The sequence below is a fragment of the Choloepus didactylus genome, chromosome 15, assembly GCF_015220235.1.
Source record: "Choloepus didactylus isolate mChoDid1 chromosome 15, mChoDid1.pri, whole genome shotgun sequence".
Lineage (NCBI taxonomy): Eukaryota > Metazoa > Chordata > Mammalia > Pilosa > Megalonychidae > Choloepus > Choloepus didactylus.
This window is the reverse complement of record NC_051321.1, coordinates 23,705,922-23,733,674: the sequence shown is the minus strand read 5'-3', so window position 1 is coordinate 23,733,674 and position 27,753 is coordinate 23,705,922. Positions and strand designations below refer to the sequence as shown.

General features: G+C 42.2%; 1 protein-coding gene across 3 annotated transcripts in view; it reads right to left on the bottom strand.

Annotated features, from left to right (window-relative positions):
• The window catches only part of XPNPEP1 (X-prolyl aminopeptidase 1), a 66,028-nt gene extending 41,897 nt beyond the window's left edge, over positions 1–24,131 (bottom strand). The window contains exons 1-3 of one of the 3 annotated variants that reach the window (XM_037804623.1): positions 23,965–24,131; positions 18,032–18,120; positions 9,075–9,199 (exon numbers count right to left, since the gene is read on the bottom strand). In XM_037804623.1, coding sequence (XP_037660551.1) covers positions 9,075–9,199; positions 18,032–18,120; positions 23,965–23,996 — 246 coding nt within the window. In that variant the 5' untranslated portion in view covers positions 23,997–24,131. Of the gene's footprint in view, positions 1–9,074; positions 9,200–18,031; positions 18,121–22,319; positions 22,512–23,964 lie in introns of those variants that run through there. The other 2 variants (XM_037804624.1, XM_037804625.1) reach the window with 2 other exon arrangements.
• Positions 24,132–27,753: the final 3,622 nt, after the last annotated feature.

The following is a 27,753-nucleotide window of genomic DNA, read 5'->3' as shown; positions in this document are numbered from 1 at the left end:
TGTACACCGTGGATGATTGTAGGGTATGTGAATATATCTCAATAAAACCGTATTAAAACAAACAACCCATGTCCCTGCCACACTGAAAAGAACCTCTTATAATTTGTACACAGACTGTGTAATCTGTACCTCTAGTCTGCACACTCGGATTATAAATTCTGAGGTAACAAGGAACACAGGTATGCCCTACCTTTACTTCTACCTTCAGCAACAATTTAATAGGTTCCTCCTACCCCCAGGAGTCAGACCTATTTGCAAGTCTGGCTCCCCTACCTACTAGTTGAGTAACTTGGGGTTCAACTTCCTCGTCTTTAAAGTGGGAATGACAACAATGCTTACCCAGGAGGGCTGAGATGTGACATGAAGCAGTCAGCACATGCTAAGCAGTCAATGAACTGCAGCCCTCATCACTGCTCACCTGGCACTGAGCTGGAAGTAAGTAACTTACGTGCTTTCTCAGAGTGGACAATCTAGGCAGCAAAATAAAACAGATATCTATGAAATATTAGCTCTAGTAAAGAGCCACATAAATTACACTGAATAGGCAGTATGGTGTTCACTGTAGTTTCAAAGAAGCTCAAATCAGCCTTGAATCCATCTGGCCAAGTTCAGTGGTTTGACCTAGGGTACCATGGATAGATGAGGAGTGCGAGGCCCATCCAGTAATGGGAAGAGGTGTGAAAAGGCCCAGAAGCAGGAGGCAAGAGGCCTGTGGGGCGGCAGCAAGCTGAAGAGCCTGAGTGCAGGGGCAGGATGTTCAAGAGAACAGCAACAAACATGCTTGGAAAGGGAGCCTGAAGCACTATGCTCAAGGATGTCAAACATCACACAAACAAGCTTGAACTCATCCTGTAGGCTCTAGAAAGACAATGAAAGTTCAACAGAAGGATGGTAACATGACCAGAGTCATCACCATGACCATGTGCAGGATGGAGCAGGGCAAGTAGGGCTGATGACCAAGTGTTGAGACAAGGGTGACTAAAGTTATCAGGGCCCATGCTGGGTGACGCTCTTCCCCTCCAACCCCATAAGATGAACCTAGCACAGTGCCTCAGATATATTAGGTTGTCAACAAAAATGGAATCAAATGAGTAAATGGTGCCAGAGGTCCCAGAGGTTACAGTTGTCAATGGGAACAGGGTTCCCATATTCCCAAAAGCTAAGGTAACTAACTCCCAGCCTTAGACATTTTTCTTCTCTTTTAAATGAAAACAAGTCAAGGTATATTCTTAACTTAGAATAGTCACTAGAAAGTGCTGCCCAGCCAGAACTTCATTTCCTAGTCCCCTTTGCATCTAGGAAGGGTCACATGATCAGTACTCACACATAAACATGGATGGGAAGTGATGTCAGGGCCAGGACAGTTAAAAATGGGTGTGCCCTCTCCATCCTCCTTCCCCTTCCACCAGCTGGAATGGTGGCACCAGAAGATGGAAAGGGCCTGGATCCCTGAATCACTTTTCCTTCTCATGGAGGAAAGCCCTCCGTCAATCAGGCACACCCACTCTAGACCGCTACATGCACGAGAAATAAAACTCCACAGTACAGGCCACTGAAGCCTTGAGATTTGTCTGCACAGCTAGCGTAATTCTAACACAGTGATAAAAGTACTGTACGATAAAATCATTCACCCCACTCCAGGAGAGAGCCTGCCTAAGAAATACAAAACAAAACAGGAATCCAACTCCAGGAGGAGTGGGAGTAGGGTCCAAAGAGTTTAGGAAAATCTGATTCATTTCTTCCAGAAAGAGGAACCATAAACACAGCCAAAAATTCTAGTTGGCAGAGTCATCCCTGACAGAACATGACCCTTTGACTAAGCCAAGCCCAAAAGCAGAATATGGTGCCGTAGAGATGGAGAAAATGGGGCACTGGGACTTCTAAAAGACAGAGCTGGCATGGCTCTAGTTGCAACCAATGATTCTCTTGGTTTGGTGTCCGGCGCCTTCTCGCTCGGTCCCACGCGTCCTGTCCTCGGCCGGCAAGGAGAACAGAGGGAAAGAGGGAGAGACACAGACAAACTGACACTTGAGGCACACAATGGCAGTGAATGCAAGCCCTTTACTGGAGCCAGGAAGAAAACTTTCTCTGTTACATATTCCACACGAGGCCCTATGCCCCGTGGGAGAACAACCTCTATGCGGCCGTCAGGCACGGCTCCCTGTGGGCTGTCTCCCCGAGGCTAGCCCGGGCAATTTCTTATATACAATAGTTACAGCCAATGTGCTGGCACTACGTAAGCGTGTACAATAGGCTAGCAGCAACCGCTGCCTCATGCGTCATATGCGGAAGCAGGATACAGGCGCCATCTTGGCTCAAACGATGGGCGGGGGCTACTCTAGAGCAGGTCGCGGCGTGTCCACCAGGCCCTAACCCGGAAAGCGGCTCCCCACAGTTTGGGGCAAGCAGTATCCCACACCTCCCAACGTTTGGCTTAGAAGGTACATAAAAGCATCCAGATTACCAGAGAGAATAGACAACTAGTCACTGTGAAAGTCCCCCTTGGCCCAAACTCATTAACAACACGACCCCTGTTTAAGTTTAAGAAAAGACCCTTGGAGTTACAGAAGACAGAAAGAAGCAGACCACTGGAGTGCCAAGACCTTGCATAATTATGCATTTGGGGAACATTTTCTCTCCAACAGGGAACAGTGTGTGGGTGTATTTGTGTTTTGCAAAGTACACAAAGGACAGAATTCAAGATTCTCTTTCACTTCTCCAAAATTCTCCTTCCCCCACGCATAGAAGCAATTCAGTCAACCCTGAAGCTACCCTGAAAATGAAACAATTAGGAGCAAGAGTCTCAGAGAACAGCAGCCTCTATTACTGGAGAGGTTGCTGTGGCAGGTCACACCCAAAACCAACCCTTCCTCATTTTTCTTGGCAATCGCAGCAAAGACCCAGAGTACCACTTACTAATAGCATCGCCCCAACCACACCCCTCTTCTCCATACAGGAAACAAAACAAGGAAGGCAGGATTTCTGATCTCTTTCTGCTGTTGATGGCACCACAAACACGCCTAGGTTCTAAACTTCCCAATCCCCTCTCCACCTCCTCAAAGTCCACACTGGATCCAGGTTTTACTGCTTCTCCTCTGTCTTTTCTCTGTGCTAACGCCAGCCCCCAAGTTGAGGTTCTCTTTACCCCAATTCCGGGATTCTGCAATGGCCTGCTAGCAGGTTTCCCAGTTCCCAGGGTCTCCCTTCTTCAATCCATACCAAAAACTGCTCTCTCTGATCCAGGACACTCAACAGCTCCCTGTTATCTAAGACATACCTACGCTCTTGATTCTGGCAGTCCAGGCTCCCCCCAAGACCAGTACCCTACTTTTTCTTTCCTCTAAAAGCTTATTCACATTTTCCTACTTCCATAGATTTGGTCGTGGCATTTCTTATACCTCCTCTCTTACTTCCAAGAATCTAAATTCTACCTATTCACATTCCAATCTAGATGCCACTTCCTCCAAGAAGCCGTCCTTGATCCTGCACATTAAAATACTCCCTCTCTTGCATGAATTCAGTCCACATTTCATCTAAATCTATGCTGTCCATTACAGGCAGCCACTAGCCACAGGTGGTTACTGAGCACTTGAAACATGGCTAATGTAAGTGATTGAGGAACTGAATTTTGTTTCCATTTTAATTAATTTAAATATAAATTGTAAAACTGATATTTAAGATTCAGTTATTGGAAAATTTTTTAGTATGTTTGGAACAACCTTAGTGAGTCAACTTTTTTTTAACTATACAGTCTATGAAATCCAAAAACAGAACAAGTATTTCCAATGAAAATTTCACATCCAAATTGAGATGTTCCAAAAGTATAAAATACACATAAGCTTTTGAAAACTTAGTACAAAAAAACGGAATGCAAAATATCTCACTAATAATTTTTTATATTGATGTGTTGAAATATTTTGGACAGAGGGTAAATAAAATACATTATCAAAATTAATTTCATCTGTTTCTTGTCATCTTTTTTAATGTGGTTATGAGAATATTTAAAATTACATATGTGGCTCACATTATATTTCCACTGGATGGTGCTGACTGAGTATTTTCCTATGACATTTACTACTTTCCATTTTGCATTAGCATTTGTGAGTGTAACTTAACTATTCTTTAATCTCTTTAAGAGAATGTCTACCCTCATCTCTATAATAGCAATAAAACAACAACAAGAGCAACCAATATGATGAGCCTTAATAGGTGCTAGACACACTTTAAGCCCTTTACATCTTCTAACTCATTTAGTAGAAAACAGCCCTATGAGATAGGTAGTCAATATTCCCCTTTTGCAGATGGGGAAATGGACACCTAGAGAGTTTAACACTTAGGAATTTGAGATCACATGCCTAAGGTCAAGCAGTTAGTAAGCAGTGAATCTGGCTTTGACTTCAGTCTCTTATCATCTGTGAGTTTACTTACATGCAAACCTCTGCCCTCTGTGTTTGCCTCAGTATCTAGCCCTGAGCATATAATTGGGAAGCATGCACCAAACTGACAAAACACAACTTCCCCCACAGATGTAGGGCAGACAGCTAAGCTCCAGCAACAGGAATGACAGTTAAAGATTATACAAGAAAAATGGTGAGGGGGAGTAGAATGGAAGGACAGCAAGAGAATAGGAGAGAAAGTTTGCAAAGTAGAAACAAACGGTGACTTCTACACAAGTGACAACTAATGTCCAGCACACCCAACCTTTTTGTTCTCAGAATATTGCTGGAAAACACATTTGACAGGGATTATGGCCTGTGTCCTCATCTAAGGGGAAGCCACCCAATTCCGATATTCCAAGAGCCAAGGGAAAGCCTGGAACATCACCTGTGGTTTGGCCAGCCCCACTACCACTCCCAAAATTTAACAAGGAATTGCTCTGGATGTATTAGGAGACACCTAATGTCAAACAGAATTTTTAAAAATCAATCAGGGTATTGAACTGAAATACAGCGTTAGGTTTATCAAAAAAAAAAGGTTTGGTTTAGGAACAGCACCCAGGACCAAGACTACCAAGATGAACTTGGCTTGGCTACAAGAATAACCCCTATTAGGTAAACATACAGATTGTATCCTAACTCCAGGCAAAAGAAAACCAAAACACAAACACTACAAGCTTCCAATACACCCTTAACTAGAAACCTTCAACTTTTAATCCAAGTAACACTCACAGGTCAAAGATCTTTCTGTACAGAGGCCTCCACTGGAGGTCAAGGTTCACAAAGAAGAACTATTAGGAGTCTGTAACTGGGTGTTCTCGTTTGCTAATGCTGCCAGAATGCAAAACACCAGAAATGGATTGGCTTTTATAAAAGTGGGTTTATTGGGTTATGCAGTTACAGTCTTAAGGCCATAAAGTGTCCAAGGTAACACATCAGCAATTGGGTACCTTCACTGGAGGATGGCCAATGGTATCCGGAAAACCTCTGTTAGCTGGGAAGGCATGTGGTTGGCGTCTGCTCCCAAGTTCTGGTTTCAAAATGGCTTTCTCCCAGGACATTCCTCTCTAGGCTGCAGTTCCTCAAAAATGTCACTCTTAGTTGCACTTGGGGTATTTGTCCTCTCTTAGCTTCTCCAGGGCAAGATTCTGCTTTCAAAGGCCATCTTCAAAATGTCTCTGTAAGCTGAAGCTCCTCTCTCGGTTCCAGTGCGTTCTTCAAAGTGTCTCTCTTGGCTGTAGCTCCTGCTTTCAACGGCTGTCTTCAAACTGTCTCTCATCTGCAGTTCCTGTGCTTTCTTCAAAGTGTCCCTCTTGGCTGTAGCTCCTCTTCAAAATATCACTCTCAGCTGCACTGAATTCCTTCTGTTATGTCAGCTCATTTATATGGCTCCACTGATCAACTTAGACCTACCCCGAATGGGCAGAGCAACACCTCCATGGAAATTATCCAGAGTCATCACCCACAGCTGGGTGGGGTGCATTGCAAAGAAACACTCAAAGAATTACAATCTAATCAACACTGATAACACCTGCCCACACAAGATTACATCAAAGATAATGGTGTTTGGGGGACACAATATATTCAAACTGGCACACTGGGCTTCCATGATTACCTGTGAGATTCCTCTCAGAACAGACCCAATTTTAGACAATAGGGCCAGGGACTTACAAAAGCTGCCAAACTAACTGCTACGAAACTGTGCCCCAGCCACACAAACCACCATCCTGCCCAAGTCTGAGACAAGACACTGCAATCAGATCAGCCCAGGGCAACTGCACCACGCTTGAATGGAGATAAAGGAAAAACACCACTGGTGAATCTGGGACAGACTGCATGTTACATGAAACCCAAATTCAAAAGCTGAGGCCTGAGACCAAAAAGAGAAGAGAAAAAGTCCACCAGAGGGGCCTGAGTAGGAAAAGAAAAAAGGAGCTCCCCTACCTACGGCTCCCACCATGACTTGGGCCCAAGTCATGTTGGCCGATCTACTTACTCATTCTGCCCTCAGTCAAGCTGAAACATTGGTTCCCTTGAAGTTGGAGAACTCTGTTTGCCAGTTCTAGAGAAAAGACTTGAGTGGAAGAATTCAGGTATCAAACCCCTCTAAACCTCACCATCTAGCCACTAAATCTAACATTAATGTACTCTGACTCCACAGCTTCCTCATGTGCCATCAACCCCTCTTCTAGCTTTACTGCCTACTTCTTCCATACTCAGCCAGGCTGAACCCACTGGTTGTTCCCCGAACACACCTCATGTTCCCACTGTTCCCCTTCATCCACCTCAACATGCAAGACCCTCATCAGCAGCAGCCTCTCCTCTCCATACACGGATCTCCCCCGCCTCTAGCCTCTTGGACGAGTGAGTTCTAACTGATTGTGGCATGAAAAGTGCTGTTGTGATTAACAAAGTTCTCCCATGGAACACTAGAAGTCCCCCACCCACTCCTGAGATGATTGTGGGGATTCCATGAACATTTAAGTTTAGAAAATGATGAGTTCCACAGTACACATCAGCAGATTAAAGCCTCTGAGAAGTCCTGCAGTAAGACACAGTTTAGCTAATTTCACTATTTTCTTGACCACTGAATACATTTTTTTTTTTTTTTGCAGAATATCCAGGAAATGCAACATAAATTCTATAGAACACAGTTTGAGGAATGCTATTCCAGACATTAAAATATCCTAAACTTCACATCAATATCTCAAATCATCCAATCCTTTTGGTTATTCATTTCAGTCCTTCATTTGCTTTTGAGGCCAGGAGATCCCATGTTTCCAAGCAGGAGTCCAAGCTTTAAGGATGTCCTCAGGTTAACACCAGCCTGACATTAAGTCATGATGATATGGCCACCTTTTGAGATCTTTGCTCAGCTTACAGTAATGTCCTTACCTGCTACTCCCTCCATCATGATGCCCTTAGTCACGTCTGTACCACATAATGCCCCAAAACACATACACAGTAACCCAGATCAAGGTAAACATCAAGATACTACCCAATCAAGTTCTCACCCAGGACTCTGCACTTGGAATTAAAGTTCAGGTTCAATCTGCTGTCTTGAAAGTAAGATAAAGAGAGGGCATAAATGTGGGAGTTGTTGGGTAGCCACCTACTACCTATCCAGTTGCCCGAGAAAGGGAGAAACTGATCTGCAACAGGAGCTGAAAACCCTCCCTTCCTGAGGGCCAGCTGCATTCCTGCCCTCAGATTCCACATCTAGGGCTCCAACATTGCATAACTCCAGAGAGCATCACTTACAACCTGGAGTTGTGCCAATGCAGTGGCTCTGCCCCTAGTCCCATATAAAGCATGCTTATTCCACAAGTCACCTCAAGGCTGTTTCTATTACTGGCAACTTAAAAATCCTAGAACACCAGCCTCATTTCCCACTATTGCTTTTTACTTCCTTAGGCTCTTGCCTGGGAAACTTGCCAGGTTGTTTCTGAAAAGCTCACCAAGATTCTCTGCTTCTCTGCCTTTGCTTCTACTAATCACCATCCCCTCTCCAACCTGGAATCCCTTCCTTTCCTTCACCCATTCACCCACTCCCACCCTCTCTATTTATCAAAACTCTTCAAGGTCCAACTCAAATGCCTCCTATAACCCATAAAGCTCTCCCTCATCATCCCCTCTCATCTTCAAACTTTTATAGTCCTCACTCCAGATTTTGTTGATTGCACTTATCACATTCTACCATGGAATACAGGGACATGTATATATGTTATAACTCTATCACTAAACTGTATGCATCTTGAGACCAGAGACAATTCTCATCCATGTATCCTGTACAATACCTAAGGAAATGCCTTGCTCATAGCAAAGGCTGGGAAAAAAATAAATGTAGAGATGGCTATATGGAAGAATAGCACTTTGTATTTTGCTCATCTCCTCAAATAAACCATAAGCACAGTGAGGGCAGGAACTCAATCTCAAATTCATCTTTGTAATCCCTATAGTACCCCAGTACTGTGCCCACTGCATGGGAATTCAGTTACTTGCTCACTCAACAGCCTAAAAGAATGAATCCTGGAATCCATTCACCCTCCTGCCCTTCAGCCCCATCAAATGAGGTATCTGCCTCTCCAAACCCAACTCTCCCCTCTTTAGATCACTAGTGTTCTCAGAGAGAAATGGCATAGAAGATGGAAAGGGGTGGGGAGAGGAAGAGGGTGAGATAAAGAATCATCTCTAACACTTATTAAGGTGGACATCCTCGATGGCCTTTCTGGATCAGGATGTCTCAGTTTGGTTGCTCTCTCAGCCATGCCCGAACACTGAGAAAAGGGGAAGTCTGGACAAGCAGAAAGGAGGCAAGACAGACCATCAATTCCACTGGGGATAGAAGTGATAGGGAGAAGGGATGAAGGCTGTCAGCAAACAGAAAGGTCCAGGACTTGTACACTTAATTCAACCATTAGTTCTTACAAAACTTATTGAAAACTGGCTATATTCGCTGGAAACAAGGAAGCCTGGGCCAAATCAACAAGCTCTGGGTGAGACCTTACTGGCTCTGGAGGAAATGTCTGGTTGTGGGGTTGACAACTAGAAGTTCTGCAAACACAAGGGACTGAGGGTTGGTGAGGGATGAAAAGGAGAGTGAAGGGCTCCATCGCCAGGCCCATCTCTGCTCAGTACCTGGTGTGCGTCTCCCGATGGGATGATGTAAGCCTGGATCGGTTCTGTCACGTACTCGGAGTTCTTCATGGCTTGTCTCAGCTGCCGAAGCAGCTCTGAAGTCACCTTTGGAGCCATTCTGCAGTCTGTAACAACAGAAAAGTTTGTTCCAAAACCAGCCTGGCCCATGTAATTCAATGACTGGTTCAAAGGGAGCCCTAAAGAGAAAAGCCTTCCACTTCCTGCTCCACATCCAGCTGACCAGCCCACCACCAGACAAGCCCAAAGCTGCCAGAAACACCGTTTACAGTTCCTAAATACCACTTCCATATAGCTATTATGTGGGAAGAATATTCATATTAACACTTATTTCCAAATTGCTCATCTACTTCTTTCACTTCTAGGACTTTATCCCAAGGAGATAATCAAACAAGTATATATAAGACACAGGTTTAAATCTTTGTCTATAATGTGATTGGGAAAGCCATATGGACAACACTCCCCTTTGTCCAGTATATGGATGGATAAGTAGAAAAATGGGGAGCAAAAAAAAAAGAGGCACCTGGTGTTCTTTTTTACTTTAGTTGTTCTTTTTCATTTTAATTTTTATTCTTATTATTTTTGTGTGTGGGGTAATAAAAATGTTCAAAAATTAATTTTGGTGATGAATGCACAACTATATGATGGTACTGTGAACAACTGAATGTACACTTTGTATGACTGCATGGTAAGTGAATATATCTCAATAAAACTGAATTTTAAAAAAAAACTTTGTCTATAGTAGCAAAAAAGGAGACAGAGAGAAAAAAATACATGTCCAACAACAAGGAATTGGTTAAATAAACTATAATATATATAATAGTATACAAGCATTAAAAATTATGGGAAGCCCTGGCAGGGAGCTAGAAGCTGGAAATCAATAGAACCTGGAAGAGAAAGAAGATGTTGCCATGTGCACTGCCATGTGTGCTGGTTTGACTCTATTATGTATCCCATAAAAGCCATGTTCTTTTGATCCAGTCTTTTGGGTGCAGGCTTACTGTGGGTGGGATCTTTTGATTGTGTTGTTTCCATGGAGATATAACCTACCCAACTGTGAGTGGGACCTTTTGCTTAGATTATTTCCATGGAGATGTGACCTCACGCATTAGAGGAGGGACTTAATTAGTTTACTGGCATCCTCTATGAGAGGATAAAAGGCAGAGACATTTTGAAGAGAGCTCAGAGATACTGAGAGAGAAAGTGCTCAGAAACATTTTGGAGAAAGTCATTTTGAAACCAGAGCCTGGGGAGAGAACGACCAGCAGATATTGCCACGTGACAGAGGAACCCCAGAAGCCACTGGCCTTTCTTCAGTGAAGGTATCCTCTTATTGATGCCTTAGTTTGGACACTTTTATGGCCTTAGAAATTTGTAACCTAATAAACCCCCTTTATAAAAGCCAATCCATTTCTGGTATTTTGCATTCCTGCAGCTTTAGCAAACTGGAACACCATGTGATGGAAAAATCAAGGACCAAGGATCATTAGCAGTCAATGCCCGAATGCCACAGTCTTTGGGGAGAAAACATTGCCTTGCTGATGCCCTGGTTTTGGACTTCTCCTAGCCTCGAAACCAGTATACGAAGAAAAAGCTACACCAGATTATTTCTCAGTAATGGGCAATGCCGTATGTGCTACGATGGATGCAAGATCAGAGCACTCAGCCAGCAAAAGTCATCAGATTTTAGAACAGCAGGATTCGATGATGGGTCAATTGTGATCATGTCTGCAATTCAAAAGAAAAATCAGCAAGAAGATTTCTTTAGAACTGAACAATGCTAAAACATTCAACACTACAATAAAAAGACCAAGACTCCAGAGCACACACCACTCAGCCCCAGTAGACATGCTGTGATTCTCAGCTCAATTCCTGCCCTCACGTTTCATTAAAATTTATGAAAAGGAACAAAGTAACCCTTGCCAAGCAGGAACTCGCCTGGTACCTCAGCTAGGTGATGGTGTTCTTCTGGTGAACATAATTTCACAGAACATCAGCATCAGACAAGCCCTCTAAATGACTATGATGGATCAAGATGCAAACAAGTTCACTCATTAATCCAGTTTGAATACAGACAAAACATGAACATATGCCAACATTTCCTCCCACCTTCATAAAATATCTACTCTCCGCCTCTCCCAGCCTATATAAGCAACTGCTGCTTCTTTACCAAGTAGTCTTGCTCTGGTCTGACCTCCCTAGATATAAATTTTATTAAGATACCAATCATAGAATTTCTCCCAATTTCTGATGGCAAACAATCCTGAGCAAACCCACAATAATTTTACAAGTCAACTAACACAAGTGCAAATCCTGTAATAAAGTCTTTCTAATGCCCTCTCACTTAAATGCCCCAACATTCCAAACTCAACTTTCTTTCTTGCTGAAAGAAGTAATCTCATTTTTGTTCAACATCAACAATGAAAAATTGTGCAGACATATATTTGACTTGAAAAGAGGCCCAGACAACACTGGTGGGTGATTAAAAACAGATTACAGCAATATACCAAAGCTAGATGTCATCATGAGGGGGATATAAGGGAGGGATATGGGATTTTTGTTGTTGTTTCTCCTTTTTCCTTCCTTTCTTCTTCTTTCTCTTCTTCTTTGCAGAAGAAATGGAAACATTCACATACATATCGATTGTGGTGGTGAATGCAAAACTGTATGATTACACCAGGAGTCACTGATCATATACTTAGGATGGATTCTATGATGTGTGAATAAAAGTGTTTAAAAAATAAACAGAAAGACACAAGTGCTGGAGACGATGTGGAGAGAAAGATATACCTATTCACTGTGAGTAGAGAAGTAGAATGGTGCAGACCCTCAGGAGGACAGTGTGATGGTTCCACAGGAGGCTAAGTATAGGGTTGCCATACGATCCTGTAACTCCATTATTAGGTATATTACTTGGAAGAACTGAAAGGAGGGACATGAATAGACATTTACACACTGGTATTTACAGCTGCACTATTCATGACTGCCAGTGGATGGAGGAGGCCTAGGGGTACACTGACTGATGAATGGAAGGGAGAACTGTGGTATATACATACGACGGCATATTGTACAACTGTAGAAATAAATGAAGTCAAGAGGCATGCAATTAGGTGAATGAACCTTGAGGACATGCTGTTGAGTGAAATAAGCCAGAAGCAAAAGGACAAATGTTGTATGGTCTCACTAATATAAGCTAACTGAATTTAAGAGCATAGGTTAACAGGAGATATAAAGTGGGCAGGAATTGGGCAACTGGTGATTAAGGAGTACAGATGTTCAATAAGACTCACTATAAAGGTTCCTGGATTGTAAGCTCTTACAGCAGTCACATTTATTCCTGAGTTTTAACTATTATTTCTAAATTCTGAGATGCTATGCTATTTGTGTATAACCTGGTAGTTCCCTGGAACTTTAGGTAGCTGTGGACACCTGAGACTCAGAGTTAGAGTTCTACAGCTCTGAAAGTTAGCATACTCCATACAGTAACTGTTAGAGAAACTGAAAAAGAGATCAGACTTCAATTAGAGATATGGATGAAGCGGATCTGGTTAAGACTAAGGTAAATCAGAATACAGGGTAAAGGATGATATTGTCTATATTTTTAAAACTCCAACATCTATACAAGATGAAAGGAAGAGATGTTTATTTTGTCCAAAATTTAATTTTCTGTAGTACACTATCTAATTTAACCTCTCTGGTCAGTGTATTTAAACAACGGAATTACATGGAACATAGAATATGGAATGAGATCTTGTTACTCTGTATAGGTTAATTCAATACCTTCATACATTCCTGAATATTTTGGGCAGAAAATTAAAAAAGTATTTGCAAAGAACCCATGAGGGACTGGAGAAAAAAAATGTGGAACTATTAAACTTCCCCACCAGGGGAATTCCTGATATTCTCTCAAGCATTAGGGACTCCCAATTTAATAAGCCGAACCCTCGATCTTGAGGCTTGCTCATATGAAATTTATTTCTGCAATGGCAAAGCTAAGCCTACTTACACTTATGCCTAAGAGTCACCCTCAGAGAATCCCTTTGGTTGCTCAGATGTGGCCTCTTTCTCTAAGCCAACTCTGCAATAAACTCACTATCCACCCCTCCTACATGGGACATGACCCCCAGGGATGAGCCTGGTCCTGGCATCATGGGATTGAGACTGCCTCTTGACCAAAAAGGGGAAAGAAATTAAACAAAATAAAGTTTCTGTGGCTAAGAGATTTCAAATAGAGTTGAGAGGTCATTCTGGAGGTTACTCTTACGCAAGCTTCAGCCAGATATTGCAAATTGCCACAGTATGCCAAGCCCCAACCAACAGTATTCCTAAAAACCCTACAGAATACCCTGGGCTCTATCTAAGACTCTATAAATATATTATTTAGTAAGCTTATTTTTTTAGAAACTTAAGGCCTCCAGATAGTTCCTATGCCAGATAAGCCCTGAAACCCAGATGTATCAGTCTCTCCCAGAACATTAACAGTTCCATTCCTCTATCCCATAAGGTCGACACCCCTTTCCAGTATTAAGAACCCTGAAGATTGAGAGAATGATCAAATGAGAGGGAAGAGGTGTAACCGAGAAATTAGAATTTGACAAATGATTATGACTACTGACTCACTATATAATTTCTTTTTAGTTTCTAGTATATCAGAACAGCCAGAAGGAAATACCTGAAATTGTTGAACTGTAATCCAGAAGCCTTGATCTTTGATAATGACTGCATAACTATATAGCTTTTATCATGTGACCCTGTGATTGTAAAAACCCTGTGACTGACACTCCCTTTATCCAGTGTATGGGTAGATGAGTAAGAAAATAAAGACACACATGAAAAAATAAATAAATAAAAATTTAAAAAAATAATAATAATTAATAAAAGGTCAGGAATACAGGGAAAAAATACCCTTATGTAAACTATGGGCAATAGTAATAGTACTACTTCAATAATCTTTCATCAATTATAACAAATGTAACCACTGTTAAAAAAAATAGAATTGCAAAAAAAAGTGTTATCATCAATTCTAACAATTTTCCACACCAGTGCAAGTGTTAATAGTGTGGTAATGTATGGGAATCCTGTATTTGTTGCATGATTGTTCTGTAAACCCATAACTTCTCTAAAATTTAAAAAAAAAAATTTACAAAAAAATAGATTACAAAAGAACACGTATAAATTGTTCTTACCTACTTAAAATTGTGCATGTGTATATGCAGAGAGAATTCTACAGGACAGTCACCCAAATAATAACATTGGGTACTGACAGTTGGAGTGATTATTTTCTTGCATTTTTCTGCTTTATAAATTTGACCGTTTCATGCATTTTATAAACATTTTTTAAATAGCCAACCACAGATCTGGCATAGAAAGGTCAGTCCATGAGCAACTGAGCCTTAGTCTTGTGCTTTAGAGAATACCTACTACCAACTAACCGTGCAACCTCAGGGAGAAGGGTATTGGACCTCAGTGCTCTCATCTCTAAAATACAGTGAGTGGGGATTTAGACCCAGAGTTTTCAAACTGTGCCCCAAGGTGTCCCAGGGAACCTGAAGAGCCTCACATCTCCAATAAAATTAGAGCAGGAGTCACTTGAATATTAGCCTCTGACTATCCAAGAGAAGTGGCCCATTTATCTGTTTTACCTATTGGATTGTTCCCTGTAAGCATCCTCTTGAACAAAGTTGAAGGAAGCTCACCCTTCTCTTCACCCTGACGAAGGATTAGCTGAAAATTATCCTCTGGAGACAATTATCCTCTGGAGAAACTGCAGGCAGAATGGCTCCATGACACCTCCCCAAACCTTTCCTTATCCTTCCTGGCAAAATTAATCATTTCTTCACCATGCATCCATAATTATGACACAGCAAAATGGTTCAAAGCACAGACTTCAGAGTCTAGAAAACCTAGACTAAGGGCCAAGTGAGCATGGGCAAGTTCCTTATCTTCCCTGTGCCTCGTTTTTTCTTCTTTTTTGTTTTAAACCAGCAAAACAAGGATAATTAATACTTACCACCAATAACAAGAATCTATTGTACTTCCTTTCAAGATCATTAATTTCCTCATAGAATGTGGCTTCTATTTGGACACATGCTGCCTGAAGGATTTTGATGGCACTGACTGGGTGTTTATCCACATAAGGCAAGTGCAGACTGTAGTATGTATCAACATTATCAGTCATTAACTTTATCAATAAAGTCATCATAATCAGTGGCAAGTGCAAAATCCTCGGTTACAAACTGAAAACCATCAAAGGCAAAATGGAGCTGGTCAAAGACATACTATGCTTCCTGGTCACCGTAACATGCCTCCTCACCACCAAACTCCGACATTCATCACCGTCTTCTGCCTCATCATCACATTCCTCCTCTTGACCAGCATATTTGGCTCCTCAGAGTCATCAGCTTCACTCTACTACTGCAACATCTTCATACTTCCCTCCACCATGCCACCCACTCCCATCTCAAAACTTCTTCTCCTCCTTCCTCCTTATCCTTTATGTCCAACACATTTGGTTGGTCTCCTTGGTCTATGTAACCATTTCTTTGTCAACTACATCACACGTGTTGAAAGTATTCTCAATACTGCAACCAACAGTTAGGATGTGGTGAGGGACAGTGTCAATAACAGTCAGCAAAGGCAACGGCTGAGACAATGGACTGTGACCATGGTTGCAGCTGCTACTGCAATGAATATGGGGTAAAAGTGGCTGAGGCAGCTATAGCCAGCCACAAGGACAACAGGTCTTAGAAAATGACTGCAGCTGAGAAGTAAGAGACATAGCTGATGCAATTACAAGACCTGACCACTGAGGAAACAGCAGATGAAAAGGCAGCCAAGGTGAAGGAGGTGAAAGCCAAGGCTGGTGACCCGCTGAGGGTGACTTATGAGTATTAAATGAGTTCCTATATGTAGGAACATAGTAAATGCTATTTAAGTATTTGCAATTATTAGTAGATTATTACACAATTAACCATAAGTGCAATCTGATAAATGGTGCAACAGGTGTGTGTATACTGCTTCTTAAGGCAAGGGCCATGTCATCTTCATCTCTGCAACCATGTATCTAGCCCAGCACCTAACATGGAATACAGACTCAGTCAAACACAGCTGAATGCATGTTACCACTTTGTGATCTTTTCAGACCCAGCATAATGAACAGTAAATAATCTTCAGTGAAAGAAAGAAGTCAGGATCTTAGATCTGTATTGCAGCATCTGCTCATTCCACATCCCATTACTCTTCAGAAATGTTAGAAGCAGCCAAGTGCTAAGCAGGATGTGCAGGGAAGTGGGAAGCCAAGAGCAACAGGCTAGTGCATGATGTAACATTAGCCATAGACTGCCAGGTATTTTTAAATCATGCCTTAAAGAGAATGACTCATTTAAAAGTCTCTTGCATTTGCGAGTCTGCTTTTAGAAATACGTTCCCAAACCTTCAGCCTTTAATCACGAACAAGACATTTCAGCGCTTGTGAATACATGAAAAGCACACCATACTGACTTCACTGGGTAGCCAAGAGGATTAAACAAGACTACCCGTGTCGAAAGCACCAAGCACAGTGTCTGGTGAATTCCAGGTGTTCAAGAAATATTATCTGAATCTGGATCTGATTGAAGCATCAGCTGGGATTCCTACATGCCTTGCTATAAGAATAGAAGGGGCTGGCTTATTCCGATTTCAGCATCTTAACACATGCACAGATGCCAAGCTGTTCTTCCAGGGTCAACAGCGAAGGCCTGAGGCTTTACATACATTAGTGATTAACTGTCACAATATCTCTCCAAGGGAAGAAGTGTCACTATCCCATTTAACAGATAAAGGAACAAGAATTAAGAGGAGTTAAAAACTTGCCGAAGTCAGCTGGATCATGAGGAGTAAGAACCCAAGGTCTATCCAATTCCCAGGTCCGTGCTCTATCACACCACTTTAACTAAGGCAGATAACACGTTTAAAGCATTCTAAGCCCAACCAAATCAAAACAAGTGGGTTCCAGTTTCCAGCTGGGATCTACAACCACAGACAACTGAAACTCCCTGAACTTCTATTTCCTTATGTATAATAAGTGGGAGAACTAGAAAGAAAACTTCTCTTTGAACTCTAAATTTGATGATTCTATCACTTTTTCCCTTTCCTTCTTTCCCCTTTTGCCCGTTCCTTCGGCAGCCTTCTTCCCCTGCCCCCTAATATGGCCCAAAATATGTTGGCTACATCTACATTTTTAAAGAAAAAGAAGGTAATTTTGCATGCAATTACAGCCCTCATCTTCTGAAGAGATTAAATAGTCATGATTTCCTATGTACTTCAAGGGGTCAATTTTTCACTCAACTGAAAGGAACTGCTATGATTCTCCCGGGTAATCCATAGAAAAGCACTGGCTTACATGGGATAGAAATGTAGTAATAAGCAACTGACTCAGAATTCAGGTTTCTGGCTACCCAACAGACAAATAACCAGTTCTGGAATAAAAAGATGGTCCCAGAAATGTTTCCCCATAAAGATTTTCCCAAATGTGTTCTCAGTTTAAAAAAATACAAAAATATAAACTTTTCTCATTTAATAATCTTGGTGATAAGATTGAAAGTTTATTTCTAAGGCAGTCAACAAAGAACTATATTAGATACTAGAAAAACTAAAATAGTACTTTTTCAATAATAATCTATTCCCTCCACCCCACCACTTCCAGAATAGGAAATACAAAAAAAAAAAAAAAACTAATCCTCTAATTTAGTACCTTAAAAAGGTGGCAAAGATACAGAAACAGTAACCAACCACCCAGTCAAAGAACAAAACAGTTTTTAATTTCCAGATACACATCTCCCCGACTCAGAGCCTTGATCAATAACTAGTTCCTTAGCCTCTTCTCTCTCCCAACTTGGGGAAGGGGGAGGACCTGAAATCCTTTTGAGATGTCCCATCTAATTTATAGGCAAAATTATTACCTGTTTTCAACCCAGGGTCTCCTGAGTCTGTCACCTCGTTAGGTTCAACTATTCTTAAATTTCTCAGCTGAAAATCCTGGTGATTCACCCTTAAGAAGAGAAAGAACAGGATGTTGCAGACTTTGACCACAGTAAATGTGACAAAGCTAACTTACAGAGGAAATCAACTTGACTTAGCAGTTTTCTTTCCCAAATCAGAAGAATCCTTACCCCAATATCAGTGACAGAATAAATAAGTTTCAGATAAGCATGTGCAGGTAAAACTTCACCATGGTAGGCAAACTTTTTCAGATCTAGCTTCCAGTTCATGAATTTTCTTTAGCTATGTCTAATCTCCTGTTTAGTCTACAAAGATTTTCTTTTCAATGACTCTATTTTTCACTTACACACTTTCTATTTGGTTCTTTTTCAAATCTACCTCTTCTTTCTTCACAATGTTTTTTTTTTTTTCCACTATAGTTTCTACTCCTTTTAGCTCTTTATTTTAAGCACTTATTTCATAATTTATTTCAGACTGTTCCATTAGATAGTCTTGGGATGGTAATCCTTAGGTTTGCTGTATCTGCTGCCTTTCTTTCTTGGTGGATCTTTTCTTGCGTGCTTTGGAATCTTTTACTAAGAGCTTACTTAGGTAAAGACTATTTTATTTATTATAATGTCACATGGCCTGGATTGTACAAGCATTACTGTCACTGCTGTTTGCTTCTAAAACTAATTTTCACATTAATCTCCTACCTAAAAAATTTGTACAAAAGTCTTGGAGGCCCTGGATGCCAGACAGGAGGAGGGCTTCCATCTGCATCCGAGAACCTCTGTAGGCTCAGCGGATCAGTTGAACCACTCAGGCTTGAAGTTACCTCTAAATTTCTGGCACCTGAGAATCTCTTTTTCTTTCAAGTCCATTCAGTCAATAAATACTTATTGGCAATCTGCTATAAGCCAGGTCCTCTTCTGGACATAGCAGTGAACAAAACAGACAACATCCTTGACCTCAAGAAGTTAACATGGAGGGGAGAGGAGGGATAAGGGAAGAGAGGCAAATAACAAGAAACAAATACATGTTCAGTATGTCAGGTAGTAAGCACATGTTCCATAAAAAAAGGAAAATAGGAAAGCAGGACAAGGGGGAGATAGCATCAGGGAGGTGAGGGGAGAGGTTATTTTATATGGGATCAACAGGGACCTAAAAAAAAAAAAAATGAGGGAGCAAGCCATTTGGATGTCTAGGGAAAGAACATTTCAGACAGAGGGAACAGCAAGTGCAAAGGCCATGAGACAGGAGTATGCCTGGTATAGCTGGTATAGCCAGGCCAGCATGGTGTCCTTGTGGGTATTGGAATGAGGAGGTGAGTGGTTAGGAGATAAGGCTGGAGAGCTGCCAGGGGCCTACTATAGGCCACAGAAAGGGCTTTGGATTTTACTTGGCCATGAACTTAAAGGCAATTTTGTTATAATTTAATCACGTTTCTATGTGTTGGTAGAGGGAGAGGGGTCCTCATTAGCTCAGTCAACCACATGACCAGAACCAGGAGACCAGACATTTCTGTCAGTCAGTCCAGGTCTGCTCTCAGGTGGCTGCTGCTTTAGTTTTGCTGGACAGAATAAATGTTCTTTACCAGGGAAACCATATACTCTTTCATAAACAAGTAAGACACCCCAATATCTCTTATAAATATAGATACAAATATCCTCAACAAATTATTAGCAATCCAAATCCAGCAACATATAAAAAAGATCAGACACCATGACCAAGTGAAATTTATCCCTTGGAAGACAAGCTTGATTCAACGTATGAAAATCAATTAATAGTTTACAACATATGAATAAAATAAAACAACAAAAATAAACCATGATTATGTCAACAATGAAAAAGCTTTTGACAAAATCCAACAGCCCTTCATGATAAAGTACTCCACAAACTAAAAGGAAAGACCTTCCTCAAATTGATAAAGAACATCTATGTAATCCACAGCTAATTTCATCCTTAGTGCTGAAAGACTGAATGTTTTTCCCCTAATATTAGAAGCAAGATAAGGATATCTGCTCTCCCTACTTCTATTCAACATTGTACTAGAGGTTCCAGGTAGGGCAATTATGCAAGAAAATGAAATAAAAGGCATCCAGATAAGAAAAGAAGTAAAACTATCATTATTTACAAATGATATTGTCTTGAATGTAGAAATCCTAAGGAATCCACCCCCCAAAATTAGAACTAATATAAGTTAAGCAGAATACAAAAACAATATGCAAAAATAAAAAATATCAAATGTAAAAAAATCAACTGTATTTCTATACACTTGCAATGAACAATCCAAAAATGAAATTAGAAAAATTCCATTTATAATAGCATAAAAAAGAATAAAATATTTATGAATAAATTTAATAAAGACATAAAAAACTTATGCTCTGAAAACTACAAAATACTATTTAAAGCAATTAAAGAAGACCTAAATAAAAGGAAAGACATTCAATGTTCATGAATCAGAAGACTTAATATTGTTAAATCGCAATATTCCCCAAATTGACCTATAGATTTAATGCAATCTCTACCAAAAGTCCAGCTTGCTTCTAAGCAGAAATTAACAAGCAGATACTAAAATTTATAGGAACAAAAATTTATAGACCCAGAATAGTTACCATATGCAGCAATTCCATTCCTAGGCATATACCCAAGAATACTGAAAACATATGTCCACACAAAAACCTATGCATGTATGTTCACAGCAGCAATATTCAAAATATCCAAAAAAACATTAACAGCCCAAATGTCCCTCAACTAATGAATGGATAACTAAATGTGGTCTATTTATACAATGGAATATTACTTGGCAATAAAAAGGAATCAAATACTGATACATGCTACAATATAGATGAGCCTTGAAAACATTATGCTAAGTGAAAGAAGCCAGTCACACAAAAAAAAAAACCCACTTGTATGATTCCACTTATATGAAATGTCCAGAATAGGCAAATCCCCAGAGACAGAAAGTAGATTAGTAGTTGCCTAGGGCTAGAATGGAGTTAGGGAAAATGAGGTGTGACTGCAAAAGGGTATGAGATTCCTTTTGGGAATGATGAAAATATTCTAAAATTTGTTGAGATGATGGTTGCACAACTTTGTGAATATACTAAAAACCACTGAATTGCATACTTCAATAGGTAAATTTTACAGTATGTGAATTATATCTCAGTAAAGCTGTTATAAATTTTTAAAAGTAAGACTTCTGTTTTTCTTCAACAAGCAAACAAGTCATATTCTCACTTGATTTCCCCTTGAGTTTATATATAAGTTTACAAGATGGTGAGCCTAGAAAGTCAGTTTCTCTATATTTTAAAGTTAACTTGTCCTAATGACTGATCCAGACAAAGCACTGAAGAACTGAAGGGAGGTTATAGAGATAATCCTATTCATTCATTTTTACAGGAGAGGAAACAAAGATAACTTGCCACAGGCCAAACACCTCAGTAGCTGTAAAGCCAAGACCAGAAACCAGGTCTCTTGATAGGTAAGTTCCAGCTTTCCAAATGAGCATCACCTCTATCCTTCCCTTCCTGTGGGATCCAAGGAGCCATCAAGGAGCCAAACACCACAGTTACCCTGCTGTTGTCATACCCTGGTCTCTGTAGAGTCCAAGATCCATTCATCTGTCTTTTACTTTGACAGATACATTATCAAGCTTTCAGTCAAAGCAGGGCTATCACTGAATACAAGAACTAGAAAAATGGACCTCAAGGACAATCCAACTCAACTGCCTCCTCTAGACAATGAAACTAAGAAACAGAGAGATCAAGTGACTTACTCAAGGCCTCACAGTTGTTTGGTGACAGCTAGAACCAGATCCAAGGCCTCCCAACATCCAGCACAGGGCTCTTCCCTTTCCCAGACCTTCATCAGCCTACACAGTTTTAAGGTCATGATGGGCAACAAGGTAGGTAAGAGGAAAGAGGACTTCCTGTTCAGTCTTTGCACAAGATGGCTATCCAATTTTCTCCCTCTTTCTTTTTTTTTTAGATGTCCCATCAAGGTGCTGGATGACCTACTCACCCCTAACTCCCTCCCAGTCCATGATGAGACTCATACATGCCTAGCACACAGGACAGGGCAAAACAAGGACCAGTCATGCCTAGTGAGGTGAGATAAGGGTAGAACGGAACAAGTTCTAGGCCAGGACAGGGGGCAAATGTTGTCTTTGATTACCCAGGCAAGACATCCCTCTTTGCACTTTGGTTTTTCTTTTGAGAACACCCCTTCTCCATTTTCAGTCCACAGGGTTGGTGTGAAGCTCACCTGCTCACCCACTACAGTCTGGGACCAGACCTGGTCAATCCATCTCTCTGGCTACGATTGATTCAGGAATGGACATAAGACTCAAGTTAGGCCAGTGAGGATCAGATCTGCGACTTCTGTTTCAGCCATTAGGAAATGGAGGCTCTATTTCTCCTTCTCCTCTATGACTCCTGCCATAAGGAGACAGTCTGCCTGAAAAGAAAATTAATACTGAAGAAATCAGAGCCATGAGATGTAAAAGAGAGGCCAAGTCTGATGATACTGTTGTGTTCCTGGACCCAGCTGTACTAGAAGCCAACTCAATAACTTTTTGCCTACATCAATTTTTGTTTCAATTTTTATTTTTCCAAACAAAGTCCATTTGAGTTGTGTTTCCATCACCTAAACTGAAAGAGTCCTCACTTTTATTCTGGAAGGCACTCAAAGTCTTCTACTAGGAGAAGTTCTTAGGGCAAATCATGTGAAATAAGGAGTCTCTACCATCTGGTGTCAAAAGATCCTTACGTGCATAAAATGTTGCGATTCTATGAATCTAGCAAGGACCACCTTGGTCCTCAAGGGCTGCCTCTCCACCTACAGCCTAACACATCATTATCCATTTGCCTGAACCTACCGCCAATACTTAAGGTACAAGCAGCTCCTTCCTCACAGAGGTTTGTCACACCTCACCACACCATACCGCAGCGCAGGTCTAGTTATCTGCTCACCCCTAACATGCTGTGGCAAGACCAAGTACAGGTCAGGTCTGCTTGGGATCTGTCCACTCACAAACACAAGCACAAGTCAAGGCTTGTGTTTAGCTAGTGAGCCTGGCCTTGCCATCAAGTGTGTTCATACAGCTCTCAACTTGTCAGAAGTTGGATGATCCCGTGTGGATTGCCTAGGAGTTAAGCCTTTGTGAACTCGGATCTCATCTCTTGGTCTCCAGCTTTGTTAGTAGCTCTGAGAAGTACACCCTTCTGGGGGAATGGGGTGGGGAGCTGAAATGTGTTTAAAGTAAGGCCTGGGGTGGGTGTGTGGGATGGGGTAAAGCCAAATTTCCTTCTTACCAGGGCAGGCTACTGGTAAGATTTTCCTGGAGATAATGTCAAAGTACAGTATTCCCTTACAGAGCCTCTGAAACCATGTGTGTGGGGAGGGTCTCGCGGCTGCCTAGCTTTACGGCGGTGACAGATCAGTAAGGCGAAGAGCAGGTGTCAGTACTGCCAGGGTTGTAACTTGAGGAATAGATTCTCAAAGAGGCGACGAGAGGGGCTCGCCTATTCCCCCGATCGGAGGAGGAGCCCGGAGGGGCCAACTTCCTGCAACAGCGGGGCCTTACTGAGGGGCCGGGGGACGGGTGAAGACCACTGTTTCCTCGGGCCGCGCGCGGCAGCACGGAAGACACACTCCGCCGAGGACCGGGCTCGGGCTGCCCGGGGGTGCCGGTGGCCCCGCCGGAAACGTACCGAAGCTTGCCGGGCTGCATGGCTCCCTCCCCCAGCTCCCGCTCCGGGGGCTCCCGCGCGCCCGGGCGGTCGCCCGACTCCGGCCAGCCCGTTGCTCCTCACGGGCTAGTCCCTGCCCCGCGGGATGCAACCCGCTCGTCTGGGCCCGGCGGGCCGCACGCTGCCCGGACGCCGGCTCCCCGGCGCATTGCCCTCACCTTCCTCGCGGTGGCTTTCTGGAGGCTGCCATTCGGCGGTGACGTGCCCCGGCCCACGTCAGGGGAGCGTAGACCAGCTGATCACCCGCCCGCGGGCGGGAGGGAGCGAAGCCCGCGCACCGCGCACAACCAGGCCGCGGCGCAGAGGCCGGCCCGCCGGCGGCCACGCCCCGCTCTGTGACGTGCACGCGCGCCGCGGCCCCGCCCACCGGCCGCTGGCTCCGGGTTCCAGCGAAAGCTCGCCGCGCGGCGGCGCGTCATGGTTTCTGCACTTTTTTTCCCGCCATGCACCGAAAAGCTAAAAGAAGGGTTTTGCCGGCTGAAGAGGCTACGGCAGGCTGAACTGCTGGCCCAGGGATGTCCCGGCCTTTAGGAGACCGTAGAGGAGTGCGATGTAGCCAGTTCTGGAAGGATTTCGGCAAGGTCTCCCGGACTTGGAGCAGGGTCTCTCTTCCAAAGTTGTCCCCAGAATTCTTTCTGCAGACAGGCTCAAAATCCAGCCGTCCCACGCCACTCGGATAGCTACTAGGCAGTACAGACTTAATGCCAGATGGAGCCCCTGGCCCAGCGCACCAAAGCAAAACAAAAACCTGCTCCACCAAAGTCTTCTCCATCTCAGTCAGTGGCAACTTCATTTTTACAGAGGTTCATGCCAAAAATCTTAGAGTCATCCCCAACTCTTCTTTCATACCCCACATGCAGTCTGCGAGAAAATCTTGTTGGCCGTGTGTTCAAAATAGATCCGTAATACACCACTTCTCACCACCTCCACCTTTCACCCTCTCAGGTCTGCTTCCCTCACCGCCTCGCCCATGTGACTGGCCTCCCTGCTGCCACCTGTACCTGCACAGACTTGCTCAAACACAGCAGCCAGAGAGATCTTTTGAAGTTTTAGATCGTGTCACTTCTCTGCTCAGCACCTCTTCTGTGGTTCCTCATTTCACTCAGGGTTAAAGCTCTACGTGATCTGTATCCTCATTTCCTGCCGCTTTCAATCTTGCTCGCTCTGCTCCAGCTAAACTGGCCTCCTTGCTAGTCTTTGGAAAAGCTGTACACCTTCGTGCCCCTGGACCTTTAGGCTTGCTCTTTCCTCTGTCTGGAAAGTTCTTCCCCCAGATATTGGGACTCATTTCCTCACCTTGCCCTCACCTTCCTTCAAGTCTTTGCTCCAGTATCACCTCAGTGAGGCCCTGCCTTGACTACCATATTTAAACCTAAAAGCAAACAAATAAAACAACATTCCTAATCCTCCTTACCCTGCTCTTTTTTATCCCATAGCACTTATCATCTTTTAACGTGCTAAAAATTTATTTATGTTTATTGTATTCTGTCCCGCATGACCATCAGTGCAGGGACTGTGCCTGTTTTGTTTAATGACAAACAATGAGTAGTATGTTCTCGATATACATTTCTGCATCAATGAATGTCCCCAGAATGTGCACTCATCAAGGGCAGGGATGGTGGCTCTCCTGTTCATCGTTAGGTGCTTAGAACAGCACCTGGCACAGAATCAGCACTTAAGAAATATTTGCTAAATTAAAGTAACCACATTTTTAAAAATGTGATCCATACTAAAATCAAATAGTTTCTGCTGCCTAAAGTAATTCAAAGTTCTAGGTGTTATTCAATTTGGAAAAGCTAAATTAGACCCTATAGCACATTTTGACAAGCCAAATTAAACCCTGTAGGAAAAATATGAAAGAACTAAAAAGTGTGGCATCTTGGAAAGCAGCAAACCTCTGTTCCTTGTTCCCCAAAATTATGGAGCCAAAAAGAAAAAGATGGTAAATGAAATGACTGGTTCTAGATCTAACCTGAGAGATAGTAGTCTTAAATAAAACTAAAATGGTCGCCTGCATTGGGAGTTGCCAGGAGTGGCCCCTTTTCAGGACATGGTAGGGGCTTTTTAAAAGATAAAAACTGACCAAGGACAGGACTTCCTCAGAAAGTGGAGCAGTCCCAAAAAAGTTGCAATTTTTGCAACATTTACTGATTAGCTGGTCTTGGTCTGGTAGAGATAGCCTATTAGGAAGGGACAAATATGCCATACTAAGCAATATCTCTCTGCTCCCCACTTTAGAAGAATCCCTTTTTTGTAAACCCCTCAGAACATTTCCTCACTTACTTCTACTTTTGCCCCATATAAGTGCTCCCTTTCCATCCTCTAGGCAAAGCTCCCTTCTACTTTCTGGATGGGATCCTGCATGATTCATGAATCGCTCAATGAAGCTGTGAGCTCCTAATTTTCATGTTGTTAAAAAGTTTTTATTTTAACAGTAAGAAATATCAAGTTGTAAGAGAGTAAAGGAAAGGCCAGAGTGATAGATGGGTGGGACTAGAAGGGAACAGGCATTTTGTAATCATGTTGTCTAAGAGAAGAGGCATGGCTCAGAATTTACAGCATCTGGACTTTAGGGGAGAAAGAGAAATACTTTGTGTTCCCTGAAGCTTATTTTAATTTCTATCTTCAGGATAACCAAGCTTCCCTCCCCTTTCTGAGAAGTTGAGCTGAATTATCACCAGAGGGTGAGAACACTGCTGAGGCCAGGTTCTTCTCCCAGCTCTGGCGGTCCACATATCTAATAAGAGGTGGGGCCCTGACATCCATTAAGGGGTGGAGTAGTCATACTTACTAACATTTACTGAGCACTTTGTGCCTGGCCCACAACAACCCAATGACCAAAGTTCTCATTTTACTGATAGAGGAGACTGATGCCTACAGAGGTTGAATACTTGCCCAAGATTTTGGAGTTAGTAATTGGTGGCACTGCCATGTACATTTGGGCAGTGGGATGGATTCCTAGCTCCCACATATTTAATCACTAATTCTATATTGAAGGGACCCTAGAGGTCACCTCATCCAACTTTATAGTCCATGCAGTGGAAAAAAGGACAAAGCTGGTTTCATCATTCAAACTCAGACTGGATGGACCTTAGATGTAGCCAGAAACATGAAGAGTGTAAAAAGTTCTAAATGTCCAAGTGTATAAACTGGGAACTTGTTATTTTGACCATCCAACATCCGTCATGCTCCTTGTAACCATCTTCTTACTTCCCTCTGTGGATCTGCCATTTCTTCCCACCTTGCTTTCCTCCCTCTCTCATTTGCAGTTTACGGTCTGTGTTATGCTGCTAAAACACTCAGATTCCAGGAGTGTATCATATGACCACTCACCAATTTTACTGATAGAGGAGACTGATGCCTACAGAGGTTGAGTGATTATTATAGAACCAATGCAATGCAGTGAGATTTTCACTGTGAGAGCTGGAACAGAGCTTTGTTCTCCTCTGCCAGGCAAGTACCTGGATACAAATACTCTGGAACTGCTGCCTCTGCATTCAACATCAGTATGTCACCAAAGCACCAGAAGAAAGAGCAGAAGGAGGGAAAAAAGCAGCAACCTCATAACATTATTTGAGCCCTAAATCCAGCCACACCTTAAGTGAGATCTCCCACTAGACTTTTCAGATGTCAGCCAAAAAATTCCCTTTTGTGTTTAAGTCAGTTTGACATGGGTTTGCATTTGTTTGCAATCAAAAGATTCCTCACTGAATTGATTATGCTCCATCTGTACAATTGAATTTTATGCATGAAGAAGACAGAAGTTTATTAATATAGACAATTATGAAACAATAAATGGAAAAATTAGATTACAAAACAATATAGTATTCTATAGCTATGTATCTAGAGATATAGATATATAGATATCTATAGATACATACTTTTTTAAGAATAAAAGGAAAATGATACAACCTGTTAACAATGGTTATCTCTAGGGGGCAGAATTT